This window comes from Vanessa atalanta, chromosome 12, assembly GCF_905147765.1.
Source record: "Vanessa atalanta chromosome 12, ilVanAtal1.2, whole genome shotgun sequence".
Classification (NCBI taxonomy): domain Eukaryota; kingdom Metazoa; phylum Arthropoda; class Insecta; order Lepidoptera; family Nymphalidae; genus Vanessa; species Vanessa atalanta.
The window spans coordinates 2,850,652-2,865,757 of NC_061882.1; the positions used below are offsets into that span (position 1 = coordinate 2,850,652).

Below are 15,106 nucleotides of genomic sequence, written 5' to 3' on the forward strand. Positions count from 1 at the left end.
TCAGGATCGAATTTGCGACTTTCACAACACTAGGCGGCCTTGCATACCGCTATGCTATATATAGTATATTTTGATAAAAGGTGTACGTACACTGTAAAATAAGTTTATAGTACCATTTAAATTCCTTAGTGGACGTACAGAATGATTAATTACATAAAACTAATTTACGATAAATAAATAATATCTGTTACATTTAACACTAATTATTTGATGATGCAGTAAAAATTGTGATGAATGTGATTAGTATCTATTTGACGCTCTTAGACCTAAAATAATTATAGATGAAAAGATTATTTATATTGTTTAATATAAAAAAAAAATAATAAAATTTTAATTAAAGTTGGGGAACTTTGCAATATTGTAAAGTCGGTGTTATTAAATGTTCTGAAGACATTCTAGATCTAAGTCTAAGATATCTTGTATGAAATCGTTTCGTCGATTTGGACTCTTTATAATTGTATACATGTCTTATTATCGTCGGCCTAAGTATATGAGACCTTTTTTAATAAATATTCATCCATAAATATTGTGAAAATCACTGAATAAAACGTTGATCTAAACACATAACTAAAAACATCAAAACCCAGGAATTTACCAATTAAATTAGCTTCGAAATGAATGGCAAAAATATAATTATTTAAAGTTATAGTTCTTATTTATAATGACTGTGCCTCACTGATGTTAAGTGAAATGGAACGCATATTAAATTCATGCATCGTCGTAGGCGCAAGTTCAAGGCACCAAAACCAGTTTTGGCGATCGCACAGTGTAACTTTAAAAACAACTTACGAATCATTACAATAGTTTTAGATACTTGATGATGACGAAACGATTCTTTGTTTCCGTTAAATGTAACAACAATGGATAAATCTTAGCGCCTAATTAGAAAGAGACGCAAAATAGTTTTGATTCATAAATATGTTACCCTGATGTTAAGAAATCGACGACGATAGTTTTTACGAAAAATGCAGCAGCTCTTCTTCTCCAGAAGAGAACAACACCTCATCTGTTTTATTGACACAGGGCATGATATTTAATATATATTTTTTGTCTTATTATTAAAACTAAACTAACTGAAAAATATATTATGTGTTAAACAAAAGTCAGTAAAATTACATTAAAGATAGATATAATTAACTAACAAAATATTATTTTTTCATTACACAATTTGCAGACAATCGTAAACCAATAACTAAAATGTCTTAATATTTGTTTATTATTATTATTATATCTGTAGATGGGATTTAAATTATTGAAAAAAATATATATAATTGCATGACGTACGTATTCTATTTCATAATTATATAAATAATGGAGTTTCTTTGTATATTTATTGTTGATTAATTTAATTTTCGCATTCGGATTTTTATTATATTTTAAGCAATATCATAAAGGATCATGATATAAAATGATATTATCATTAAATAACCTTTTTTTTTAATGAGTCAATTAAGGCTGACATCGATTTCTCTATTCCGTTGTACTCTGTGACAGTCGTATACTCTCGGCTACTTTACCCATATTTAATTTAAACGCTTATCGACCTCTCGCTCGATAACTCGCGTGCGTGGCTAAAACATTTTTTATCTGTATTTCAAAACAAAAAAGTTTATCAGTCGATTTTTTTAACAGTGAGTTATTTCAGAGTTGTTATTTAAATATTACGTGCAGATAAAATATTGTCAAAGTTATTTCGTTTATTAATAAAAAGTGAATTGTGTGTTTATTTATATAAAAAAAAAAAACATAAAAAGGAAAATGTAGAGTTCCATCCCATTGTGAAATGCTCTTATCAAAATGACTCGAGGACTCATCACGTCTGTCCATTGTCAGTGAGAAAACATTTACTTCGTGATAAAAACATTAAAGTAACATAAAGGTGCTTAAATGAATAATGTAAAATTCAAATTTCGAACAAACATACCACGCTGAGCTGTTTCTAAACTCACATTCCAATTTCAAAACTAAAATTCGCGGGTAAAGTTTTCGAAGCAACTTTTATTCCAAAAAATCGTTTGTTTCGTATACTAAATATTAATCGTAACGATATTAGAAAGTATTCTCTAAACAAGAGCACTAAAATCTTTTTGTATTATTTTTTTAATATTTCGTGTACTTACCTAACTCGTTATCCATTGGCTGACACTGTTCATACATACAGCAGTTTTATTACATTTAGACTTGCAGTAAATCACAGGTAAGTGAACTCTTAGTTTAATATTAATATAATTATCGCACCGGCTCTATAATAATACTCTAAAATAAAGATATATATATGTATATATAACTTTTACATTGAAGTCACTCATAAAAAGAAAAGATTGGCTCTTCTCTTGAATCACTCTGTTGATGAAAACTACATTAAAATCGGTTGCGTAATTTAAAAGATCTAAGCGTACAGACGGACTTTTTACTTTTTTTAATTTTTAATATACTGCATGGCTGCTCTTTGATCTATATTTTTTATTTGTAAATAAATGTTTTTTTTTTTTTGTTTATTTATAAATGTTTTTTTTATTTTGTTTATATATTTTTTTTCATAGCGTAATGATATTTTTAATTAAATAATGGAGATGTAATTACGTTCCAAGTTCAACATAAAAACGTAAGGAAATTTTATAAGAGGAATTTTATAATGTATATAAATAAATTTTTGTTGTATATAGTGAACAAAGCCTTCAAATTATATTTAGCTTGAAGTTATATGGCCTCAACCGTTCCTCAATAAGAAGGCTATCTCTAATACAGTAATAATTACTTAAATCGAATTGGTATTAGTAGTTACTCAGATTATCGTGATACAAACTTACTTAGTGGAAATCTTTGTTCAAGCCCGTCTGATTAGGTACCACTCACACATGAAATGTTGTACCGCCAAACAGCAATACTCAGCATTGTTGTGTGCCGGTTTGAAATTGAGTGACCCAGTTTAACGATAGGAGAAACAATGGAGTTAACATATTAGTTCCCAAGGTTGGTGGCGCATTAACGATGTAAAGGATAGTCAGGGCCGGATCTACATCTTCAGTCCAGGACCCCGAGGACTCAAGGGGGCCATAGCTAAATCAAGTCAAAGTCAAAACTTGACAATAATGCGAAAGAATCCATAACTTTATTAAATTAAGCAGATCGTATGGTTTGCATTTCTGCAATTAATCAAACTCATTCAATTAATTTAATTCAAGTCTACGTTTAGATATGTCTTACGTGGGCCCCTAAGTAGTATTGTCCCAGGGCCCCCTAAACTTACGGCCCGGCCCAGATAGTTAATATATCTTACAGTGTGGATGGATAGAATGCTTTGGATGAACGGGGACTCATTTGCCAGTCCGCCTACATATTTGAAAAAAATATGTAGATAACCGAACCGTATAGTGGATAATTACGACACGCGTTTTGATTTTTCTACTTACAATTTAACGTTTTCTATGGGCGGTGCTCTCAATCAATTTAAACAAGCTGGTTTTTTTTTATATATTAATCATTCCGAATCAAGCAACGTACGTGTCGTGTCTTAAAAAATATATCGATTTGTTTAAATAAAAATGGTACGTTAATGCGTCTTAAGAGAATGACGAAGCTAAAACTTGAGAGGATTTACAATTTATTTTAGTGTGATCACACAAAAACAGCTAATGCACGAATGTGATTGTAATATCTAAACATATAGAAGTTTTTACGTGTGTCGCGTAAAACACACGGACGCTTATAAAGTGCGGTATACAAGTAAAGCGTTATTTTAAGCGTTATTTTTATATCATGTAAACAAAAACATATGCTTGTTGTTCGTGTTAAATGCTTTCAAGCATCGTTTATTTACCTTGATACTTTGTAGAGTTTGTTGTGTTGTCACTTGCCTGAAGGTTCTGGTATAGTGATATCAAAATACAATTGTTCGCGCGTGTGTTGTCGGGTAATTGCTTACAAAAATATAGATGTCTTAATATACATATGTGTATGCAAATGAATGCCAGTGGTATGTTTTTAATTGCAAAAAATTAAATATATTGCATTTTATAAAGATTATAAGTAGGCTTTTTGTACTTTATAATTCTACGTATTTTTACTCATGAAGCATAACGTTTTCTTGTGAAAAACATTTTTCTTGTGAGAATTGAATTTAGATGACATTTCCGATACGTACAAAATGTAAATATAAAAATATTACAGATTTTTATATTTGTTAACAACCTTTTATATGTAATGATTACGCGATAACAGCGTAGCATAAATTTAGTATTTATGGACCTTGAAATGTTACCAAACACGTTAGAACGTACAGTTTAGACAAGGATTTTCCCCAAAAGCTGCCGGGAGAAAGTACAGTCGGCTACAAAGTTCTGATACAATAGAATAGCTCATTTAAACGTCGAATTTAATATAACAATTTTTTTTATTTATTATCAATTATATAAATAGGCATAAATTAATTAAAAACTTTTGATTAGATCTCCTTTTTTGTCCCATATACTAACGCGATTAATTATACTATATTATAATTACTAGCACAATAGCCGTGAGCAAAATTTCAGCCAGATGATTCATTGCGTTGTACTTATAGGCTTACGTTGGAAGATTTGACATTTAATTAACAGATTCAGTTAAAAATAAAAGCCATTCCTTATTATGTCATTTGATGAGTGGGTGGTACGTACCCAGACGGACTTGCACATATCCTTGCCACCAAGGCACAAAGGCCAGCCACCTAGACATGCCTCATAGGACGCCAAACAAACCAAATGTATTCATCAGACCCGTAAAATTTTCTAGCCACAAGATCAACGATAATATTTTATTCAAAGATATAGAATTCAATTAGAATAACATTTTGAATAATGCCTAAAATATTCTGTACTGCCAGTTGTCAAGTAAGCCTCTTCGTGTTTATTTTTTGTTCCACAATAGTTCGTTACGGTTACGGCCCAAAGTGAAAGTAGTAGTCAAAAAATCGTAGTACCGTTTTATAGCTCAACATTCAATTCAGATATAGTTATTATTTTTGAAAAGTTAATCTTATAGTTATCAATTCAAAGGTTAAATGTAGTCGATTATATTTTTTATATCGCTATTTATATTAATTTAAAAACTTGATGAAGTTGTTTTTATGTTGTAGGTATTTTAGTCGTTAATCTATGTCTGTATTAAAAATAACTGGTTGTATTTTTTATCATTTTTTTTGCATTTGTATATAATTATTGCGCGGCCCAAAAGTTACTGTGAAATAATTTAATGTTACTGATATATTGTCGAATTCTTACTGTAGCACGTAAAACACAAAATGAATTGTATACGCGGAAATATCATTCAATCGTTTTGAAGTATTTAATGAAAATATATTATCTGCTATGTATAAATCCGTTCCTCTCAAACATTGAGTCACTTAACCCGACTAGAGTAAACCTTGGATTTAGAACGTATACATGTCAAGTCATGTTAATCGCTACTGGACCCACAGTTACTTACACTCATTTTTTTGTTACGAGTATAGCATTAGCAGTCTGTAAAAGCTGCTAAAGGCCTGCTCTCCCTTTGAGGACAAGGTTTGGAGCATATTTCACCACGCTGCTCCAATGCGGGTTGGCGGAATACACATGTGGCAGAATTTCGTTGAAATTAGATTCATGCAGGTTTCTTCACGATGTTTTCCTTCACCGCCGAGCACGAGATGAATTATAAACACAAATTAAGCACATGAAAATTCAATGGTGCCTGCCTGGGTTTGAGCCCAAAATCACCGGTTAAGATGCACGTTCTAACCACTGGGCCATCTCGACTCTACGAGTATATATTAACAAAAAAAATATTCATGCCAACAAAAATCGATTTAAAATAAAAAGGCTTTACTGTATATTTTGTCTTAAATGAAAAACAATTTAAGTAAGAATTATCGTAATCCCCTAATGGCGTTATCATTTTATTATTCGATGACACAAGAATGGAAGATCGACGATTTTTCCAATGTAAGTGTAACTTATTTTATATTGAATATATAGTATTTTGATATCAGTAACCTAAACTGATAAATTTCTCTACTGCGGTTAGACCAAAGAAAACTTGAAAAGCCATAATCATTTTTAAAAATAATAATTCGTAATCAAATGCTCGTTACGGTAGAGATCGCTATTTACGTCAAATTAAATTGAATCAATTTGAATCAAAGATCGTGATCAGATTGGACACGTTATATATTTTTTTATTGGTATAAATTTTCCTACAATATAAGAAATTAAAATGAAATTAATCACATTTTTAACCCAGCTCAATTTATCCAAAATCATACATTTTATTTGGCTTATGCACAACTGCCTATTATTTTGCTCGACCGCCATTTCGACAATGGACCTGTCGTGATCACATTTAAAACCCGAATAAAAAATGTTATACTCAATATATTTAAAACAATGGCAAACAAACGATACTAGGAAACTATAAACTATGTACTAGTACACTGTTTGAATAATCGTAGTTAGTAATGAGTTTTTAATATCTCTTTGCGTAACGAAAGAAGGAAACGATTATAATGGCTTACCTACATAGGTGTATACTGTTTGCATTGCAATGGTTCACAATTAAATCTACATTCTAAAGTACTTTTACTACATAAGCCGTAACGATGGAAAAACTTCTTTATTGAATATTGTACATAATTTTATTTACAAACTGCAGATTTAATTAAAAAAAAATCTCGACTTTAATATTTTGAACGTGTACTGTTTTAAAACAACATGATATTTCTTTTTGTGCTAAATAATTGCACGACTATAATGCAACGATTATATCAAGAAAGTGCGTTAAGGGTCACTTTCTGCGGTGTTTTTTTCGTTCCTTTAGCAACTTTATAAACTTTCTCCCACAAATATAAGTACGTGTTTAATTTTTAAACTTCCATTAATCTGTTCTGCCTTCGCTATTAAAATAATTTCGCTATTGTAGTCTTATAATTCAATATACTAATGATTGATATTAAATACATCATATAAAATATATAAAACTGTATAAGTAGGTAATATTCTTCAAACATTTTGACATACGCGACTAAAATTACCATTTTTAAAATATTATCAGCAACGTAACGGTATGAAGGATCCTATTAAAAATCGCCATTGTGATATCTGAGTCATTGTGTCATTCTATGCTCAACTGCCATGAGTCCTTTATCATATTTAGTAGTAAATTGTTTTTAGTATCACGGAGATTTGTCCATATATCACTGTTATTTTTTTTAAATACATTGGCGGAATTACAAATTGACCACTGATGACGAAATTGATGGTCACCTCCTACAACTATAAACCTTGGCACTGCAACAAATATATTATACACACAATGCTAACTATTTACTTCTTAATATATATGGTCATAATGTACGATACTAAAATGCGACAAATTATTAATGTACTATACAATTTAAAGACAATTGCCGCATAAATCACTAAGAATAGACAAGATAAGACTACACATACATGAAGCTTGACAGTAGCGCCAGTGATAGCAAACTTAGAGAGAAATTGTGTATCGTTGTTTACACATATAATGGGAACGCATGAATATGATTTGACAATAGAGATATTAAATATGAATATTGACGAAAAGAAGAAAGTAGGGGAAGACCGAAGAAACAATAGATTTTTTAAAAAGTTAACTGGAGTAAATTGGTCCTGTTTAATGTTAAGACAGCTAATCGGAGGATGCACTGATCTCAGTTGGAAGAAAATGACGCTGATGGATCATTACCCCATTTAGTAATTAATTCATATCAGTACTGTTGTCAAATCGCGATCACCTGTGATCTACGGAAACAATGAGACGAGAATTTCAATAATGAATACATCTGTTTCCTTGACTCAAATATAATATGTTGTATACGTGTAATAATGGATACAAGTAGTATACGAGCGAGAGGTAATTTGCTAAGATTCCATATTAGGATTTTACTGTGAATGAAATCCCGCCACACGTATCATGTATACAGCGTGGTGGAATAACCTACTGGCCCTTTACAGTTATTTTGACAGAATGCGTTGATATGCATATTTTTAAAAATATATAAACGACTGGCATGCCATCTACTTTATACGACGATTGAGTGTTAGAAACGAAAGTGTTGAGAGTAACTGTTTAAACACAGTTTCAACTCAATTAGATGAACGATGCATAGAATACGAACAGAAACAATATTAAATCAACTTGTTAATTTATCTGCACCACCTTATGGTATGCGTCTAAATTTCACATCTCTTTTCCTCTATTAACAATGTCTAACTAAAATATCAACAAACTGCGAGAAAGCACAAAAAGGTCGAGTCGAGAACCTTTTAAGTTTACTAGCATGGAAATCTTTGAACAAGTTTATTTTCCAACTGATGGTATAGACATAGAGTAAGTAATTGAATAAACAGGTGCTCGCTCAGTTTTTGTAATTCGACCATAATCGTGATTGTAAATTCGAGGAAAACAAATTGATGCATTCGATCCTTCGAAAAAAAAATCTTTTCAACAATTTTTTCCAATTTATTTCTTAAAGGTACTGAAATGTTTTGTTATGCCTACTTTTTTCACTTATTATGAGTTATTGGTTATAGCGATTTAGTTTAATTGTTTTTAATAATAAACTCCACATAGAATAAAACTAAGTCGCTTCCGGTCGTCTTAAGGTCTAAAACAATTAAATTGTGCGATTAGATCTTTTAAACTATGCAATGGATTTTAATGCTGTTTTCCTTTTTCCATTCCATTATCATTCAAAAATGGTATTAAAAATATTGTTAATTTATTTATTTTACTAATTTTGATAATCTATCAGTCTATCGATTCGATATTTACCTGTAGAAGTGATTATACACAAGAAGCCTGCAAGATGTGATTTTAATTATTACCAATATTTTAATAGATTCAAAGATGCCTTTTTTGGAGATCGCATTTCAAGCAGAGATAAGCAGATTTGAAGATCCGGAGTTTGAAGAGTGTGCCCGTCGCAATTGTAATGAGGACCCAAAGACGAGACACATAGTCATCGAAGAGTTGAGGAATATGATATACCGTATGTGGTAACGATATTATCATAAATTTTCTACTTCATTTTCATTATTAATGTGTTTTTTTTATTTATAAAATTAATCTTTGTATAACTTTGTGCAAAAAAAAAACTTGTGTGTACTAGGGCGCTATAACACCACAGCAGATACATTATACATTGCTGAATATCACAACAAAATATCAGTGTTACAGTTAGAATTTTTAACTTATTTTAATTTTAAATTTTGCTTAAAATCTCATAAAATTAAACATAAACGCATAGTGCACATTATATTTGTAAATAATATTTTTTCCCTGTATTGCAGAGAGAGGCGAATGCAACCCACGCCGGACTGACGACGCGTATCTCCTTCGATTCCTAAGATGTCGGAGATTTATACCGGCTCTTGCGCATAAATTGGTAAATATAAAGATTCAATAACATTTTGCAACAATAATAAATAACATAACTTTTAATAACAACATTACAAAAATCTCTAATTCGTTAGGGTATTTTCTATTATGTATTCCATAACTATTACAAATCTCAGTAGGATTTATGTAACAAAATATATTCTTAAAAGTTTTATTGTGGTAATTACTCGTGCATAAGTGACGTCTATTTTGCGTCTATTCTTAACGATTTGATGACTCAAACCGAATATTACAGAATATAAACGCAATTTCCTCTGACTGTTACAAATTCCTTGACATGGAAACATGCCTCTCGAACGAAGGGAGTCTTAAGTATGGCGATTGTTATTATGGTAATTTTCCCAGCATTCAACACTCGACGAAATAAGAAAATTACTGTTCAACATTTGTATTGTAAATCTGACAGGCATGGTTAATGGGAATTTCTTAACCTCTATTGCGTAACACAATTCAATTATTTTTAAATGGGATCATCATAAGATGGACCATATTAAAATGATGAGCCTCCGTTTTAAGTGAAGTGAACGTCTTATTCCCATAGATCAATTTTACATTACGGAATGTAGATTACGTAATGCTTTTATATTTATACCGGCGCGAAAAGTATGATAAAATATTTAATATCTGCTGAATTTCTTCATAACTACGATTTGGTCAGCAAACTGCATTTCTCACATGCCGTACTAGAGGCAGAATGTCAACCGAGTACGACTTAACTTACGAAATCTTGTTATATGATAAAATTTTCAGATGGTACGTTATGAAGATTTCCGTCGCAAGAACTTGTATCTGTATCACTGCAATGCATTTGGATTACATCGTGTCAAAGATGTGTATGCAGGGACGTTCCCAGATAGTCCTGTAAATGGCAGGATCACACTCATGAGATTTGGTGAGCTAATTGTCTCTAAGCCTACATACAACACACAGTTACATCGTTATTACACATCCACATTTAGGTGGTTTGCTAGAGGAATAATGCAATTGTTGGGTAGCATAGTAGAATTATGTATATACTTTAATGTTATAGGGGGCAAACGAGCAGTAGGCTCATCTGATGGAAAGTGATTACCACCGCTCATAGACATCTGTAACACCGGAGGGGTTTGTAGGTGCGTTGCGCTCTTTTCTTGGAGGTTCCCAAGTCGTATCGGTTCGGAAAAACCGCCGGCGTAAGCTGGTTTCACAGAGTGGTTGTGCGAGGCAGAAAATGTCTTAAAATCGGGGTGTTCTGGATTTTCGCAATTCTACGCAAAAAATATTGAGATTCTCTATAAAATCAATAGACTCAATTCAAATTAATTATTTTAAATATTTATTTTGTTTGTTTAATATACACAAGGTACAAAACTACTGACGCAAATCAATTGATATATTCATATACATGTGCGCATCTTCGAGTATTATTTACGGCTTTATTTGTATATTAAGTTCACGGGGCCGCACAGTCCTTTTTTTTAAATGTCTAATATATAATGCCAGAAAAGGAGAAAGAATTAACGTTAGTTTTTAGGTTCCTTGTAATCGGTCCCTAGATCAAACCATATACGGAGTTTTTCAAGGCGATTAAAGATATTCGTTTTTAGAAGAAATATTTATGAAGTATACATAGAACTAAATTATAATATATTACTTGATTACTCTTACTAAATACTACGTCATATTTTGCTAATCCACGGGCGAATTTTAACTTTATATTGTGTTAGAAACTAGCCCTAGCTTCCAATACGGTGCTACGTCATAGGATATCATAATTAATTATATCATTAATAATATCACATTATTATTATTATTAAATATTATAAAATAATAGTTAATATTAATTTACATGGAATAACATTTCATACTGGCATGTAACACTATTTCTTATTTTAAAAATGATTGAGCTGTCATAAGGAAAACAATTGGATGATTGTGAGGCATTGTAAAAATAGAGAGAGAGATTGAAACATCATTGTAAAACATAATTATATTTTGCCATCCCGAACTACTGAAATTACAATTGCTAAGATATTAGTCTATGTAATTCATAGTTTCTTGCATAAATTTTATTACTTAAGACGTTTTCTGAACATTAAATTAAAAATAACATCAGAGATCGCAATTACGATACTTTAGCGTAGCGATTTTGATAAGCGATATTGACGAAAATGCTAAGCACAGTTAGCAATTGCACAAAAACTTATATAAGGTAACAATACTTTCTAAAGTTACGTCATAATACGTTACTTTATAATAGGTAGGTACCTACCATTATAATTATTTTTGAAGTTGACAAAAGAGATGGTCTGTGTAATTGGACAAAATAATTTTGTCAACCACATATATTTTTTTGTTTTTGATTTGGTATTAAGTGTAAATATATAGAATAGTTACTCGTACGATATTAAATTGTTGTCGTTGTTCAACACTGAATGAAACTATATATTTAATCCGGCGCTCTTCATCATATATCATAATATATTTTTTACTCCTGCCATGCTTATAAATGCAAAAAAAAGACGTCATAATAAGCGGTTCTCGCGTAAATATACATAATTTTGGATATACATTTTTTTTTCTTTATGAATAGATTTTGATGATTCTTAATGCTGTGGGTTCAATAAAACCCCAATGTAGTCACATCAGACTTTCAATGTATAATCGATATTGTTAAGTTTTAATAATATTTTCTTCTTTTTTTGTTATAAAAAAAATATATAATTTAAGGTAAAGGTAATTGACGGTATGGATCACCGGGTTTTAAGTAGACAACACCGCCCATAGACAACAGCGTTGTAATAAATATGAACCATACATATACATAGCCAATGCGCCACCAACCTTGGACATTATGACGTTATTTTCCGTGTGCCTAAAGTTACTCTGGCTCACTCACCCTTCAAACCGGAACACGATAATACAAAGTATTGCTTCACCTAATAGAAGTACTCTCTAAATTTACAGGTCGATGGGATACGGATACAGTTCCAATAGAAGACGTAGTGCGCTGTGCTCTTGTTATGGACGAAGTGGCCGCCTTGCAGCCAAAGCTACAAATCCTGGGTGTTACTATAATAGTTGATTTAGAAGGTCTTAGCATACGTCATGTTAGGCATCTAACACCTACTATTGCGCACCAGATCGTCAGTCTAATGGGGGTGAGTGTTTTTAGTGTCAACGGTCGTTTAAATTCGGTGGAGGAATGAGGACCATGTTGTGAGGAAGGGCTTGTGCATGGACGTGAATGGATGTGGAGGTTGGGGACGACCTAAGAAACGATGGATGGATTGTGTGAAAGACGATAATTTAGAAAGAATGTTAATTGTGAGATGACGTCAGACAAAAAAGTATGCTGCGAAGAAGAAATGCTGCGCCGATCCCAAATAAAATTGGGATAAGGACAAGAGGATGATGATGGTCGCTTAAATAGATTTTTATATTGTTTTATGTCTACTTCGAAAATTCGAATACAATTAATCTGCTAATAAACTCACAATTTTATCAGGTATTAGAATAATTGTACCCTAAAAATTATATACCTATTGAAAGTATATTAAATATTAAGATGAATAGTTGTGCTTACCTCAAAGGGATAAAAATGCAGCACTAATAAAACCAATGACAAAACACGATTAATTTTTTTTGTGCGATTCTCTTTATGTAAATGTTTTTGTCGTGTATTTTCTATAGTATTATATATTAAGATTCAAATCAACGCAAGACTGTTTTAAAAATTACGGACATAAGTTATAAGTTATCCTTTACCTATTATAACGACTATTCGTTCGAAATTCAAATAATTTCTAAAGCGAAGGCCTTATTCCTTACAAAATTTAATTACTTATAATAATAATAAAATATATGTACTACATGGTATATGGCATTTAAGCTTATTAATTATAAAATATACTAATAATAAAATAATGTTCTATTATTTCCAGGTGTCGTTCCCAATACCAATCCACGCGCTTCACGTCATCAGGTATAACTGGATTTTGAATACCTTCTTCTACGTGTTCAAGCAGTTTATACCAGCAGCTGCTTGGGACCGCCTGCACTTTCACGGCTACGACATGTCCTCCCTCCATAAACATATCGACCCTGAATATCTTCCCCCCGAATACGGTGGGAGATGTAGACATGTAATAACATTCGAGGAGTGGGTCAGAAAACTTGACAGATACAAGGACGATTTTATGGTTCAAGAGTTAAGAGAATTAGGTTTTACTGTGAAAAAGTAATTAGTACTTGTCTAAATTTCATGGGTTTTTTCTTCAAATATGTAATCGTGGTTTCGAATATTCTATTACCTAATCAAAATCATACTTTGTATTTTTTTTTAAATTAACTATTATTTTATTTTTATTGTATATACAAACAAAACCGACAGATATCCTGCCTGTGTACATATATAAACCAACTGTCATCACGATCGGCTTAATGGTGTACAAGTTGATGTGTAACAGCGCCATCTAGCGCCGAGGCGAGATACTACAACACAGTGTATAGTATAAAAATCTAAATTATCAAAGTACGCTTTTCGCAGTCGAAACTGTCGAGGACTATTAATCACAATTACATAACCGAACATCCATTTTAAAGTAATCTAGCTGAGCTTGTGGCTTTACCCGCACGACATTTATAAAACTCTACTTATAGTGCATAATTCCCCCCATTTTACCCCAAATTAAATCCATACCAAATGTCATCTAAACCGGTTCAGCGGTATAAGCGTGAAGAGTTAACAGAGTTACATTCGCATTTATAATATTAATAAGGATAAAAAATGGTGATATTAATAAATAACAAAAGAAATACAAATCTTTACAGTACAATTATTTATAATCAGATAATCACGATGTTGGTGAAACTGCTGATAGCATTTCGATCTAGAATCTCTGTTTTAAATCTTAATAAATAAAATAACCATTGTGTCAGCAGTCGAAGCAATAAAATTATAGTTTATTATTAATAGTTATAAATTATGACATACAATTTCAACAGTACAAGTTATAACAAGTACCTATTAAAAACAATTCGTAAATAGGTATTATGTTTATATAAAATAATTATTACCTTGATTTTTAATTATTAAGATATTATGTGTTTATTCATAACATATGTGTAAATCAATTGTAACACTAAATTTACGAACTTTTTCGTACTGATAACATACCAGCAAATAATCTTATTCGTTTCAGTAACTACATGAACCAAAAATGGGCTATATTTTTAACTATGTTATAATGAATTAAGTATAAATGTTTTTATACATACAAATAGTATTTGAACGTATTTTAACGTCCTCGTAAAATACCTTTATTTTGTGATAATATTTTATAGTTGAATGTATTACTATTAGAATTTAGTTACGTATATAAAATAAGTATAATAAATTTATCATTTTATTATTTGTGTGTTTAATTTTTCCCATTTATTTTTTTACCGCTATGACTTCATTATAGCAATCTGCTTTCAATAACTACTAAATTTTATTTTATATAGAGAAGTTTGGTAGATCTGATTATTGCGTTTGTAGTTGAAACTTTCAAATTATGATGATAATTGAAAACGAACATTTTAACCAATTTATAAACACCATAAATAATAATATAATTAAGAAATACAATTCAGAATAATAAAACATTTACAACATTAGAAATTGAATGTTTAA

At 30.9% G+C, this 15,106-nt stretch overlaps 1 protein-coding gene across 1 annotated transcript; it reads left to right on the plus strand.

Moving 5' to 3' along the window:
- The first annotated feature begins 1,782 nt into the window (after positions 1-1,782).
- On the plus strand, positions 1,783-14,427 carry LOC125067760 (clavesin-2-like). The gene is made up of 6 exons (XM_047676510.1): positions 1,783-2,197; positions 8,891-9,040; positions 9,342-9,436; positions 10,201-10,342; positions 12,397-12,590; positions 13,374-14,427. Exons 2-6 carry the CDS (start codon positions 8,899-8,901, stop codon positions 13,671-13,673), a joined length of 873 nt encoding a protein of 290 aa, XP_047532466.1. The 5' UTR covers positions 1,783-2,197; positions 8,891-8,898; the 3' UTR covers positions 13,674-14,427.
- The last annotated feature ends 679 nt before the right edge of the window (positions 14,428-15,106 follow it).

Excerpts from the sequence above, each read along its gene's own strand:
- LOC125067760 (XM_047676510.1), top strand. The coding sequence starts at position 8,899 with ATGCCTTTTTTGGAGATCGCATTTCAAGCAGAGATAAGCAGATTTGAA. Across the intron at positions 9,041-9,341 it reads GTTGAGGAATATGATATACC|AGAGAGGCGAATGCAACCCA; the intron begins GTATGTGGTAAC and ends CCTGTATTGCAG. Across the intron at positions 12,591-13,373 it reads AGATCGTCAGTCTAATGGGG|GTGTCGTTCCCAATACCAAT; the intron begins GTGAGTGTTTTT and ends TATTATTTCCAG.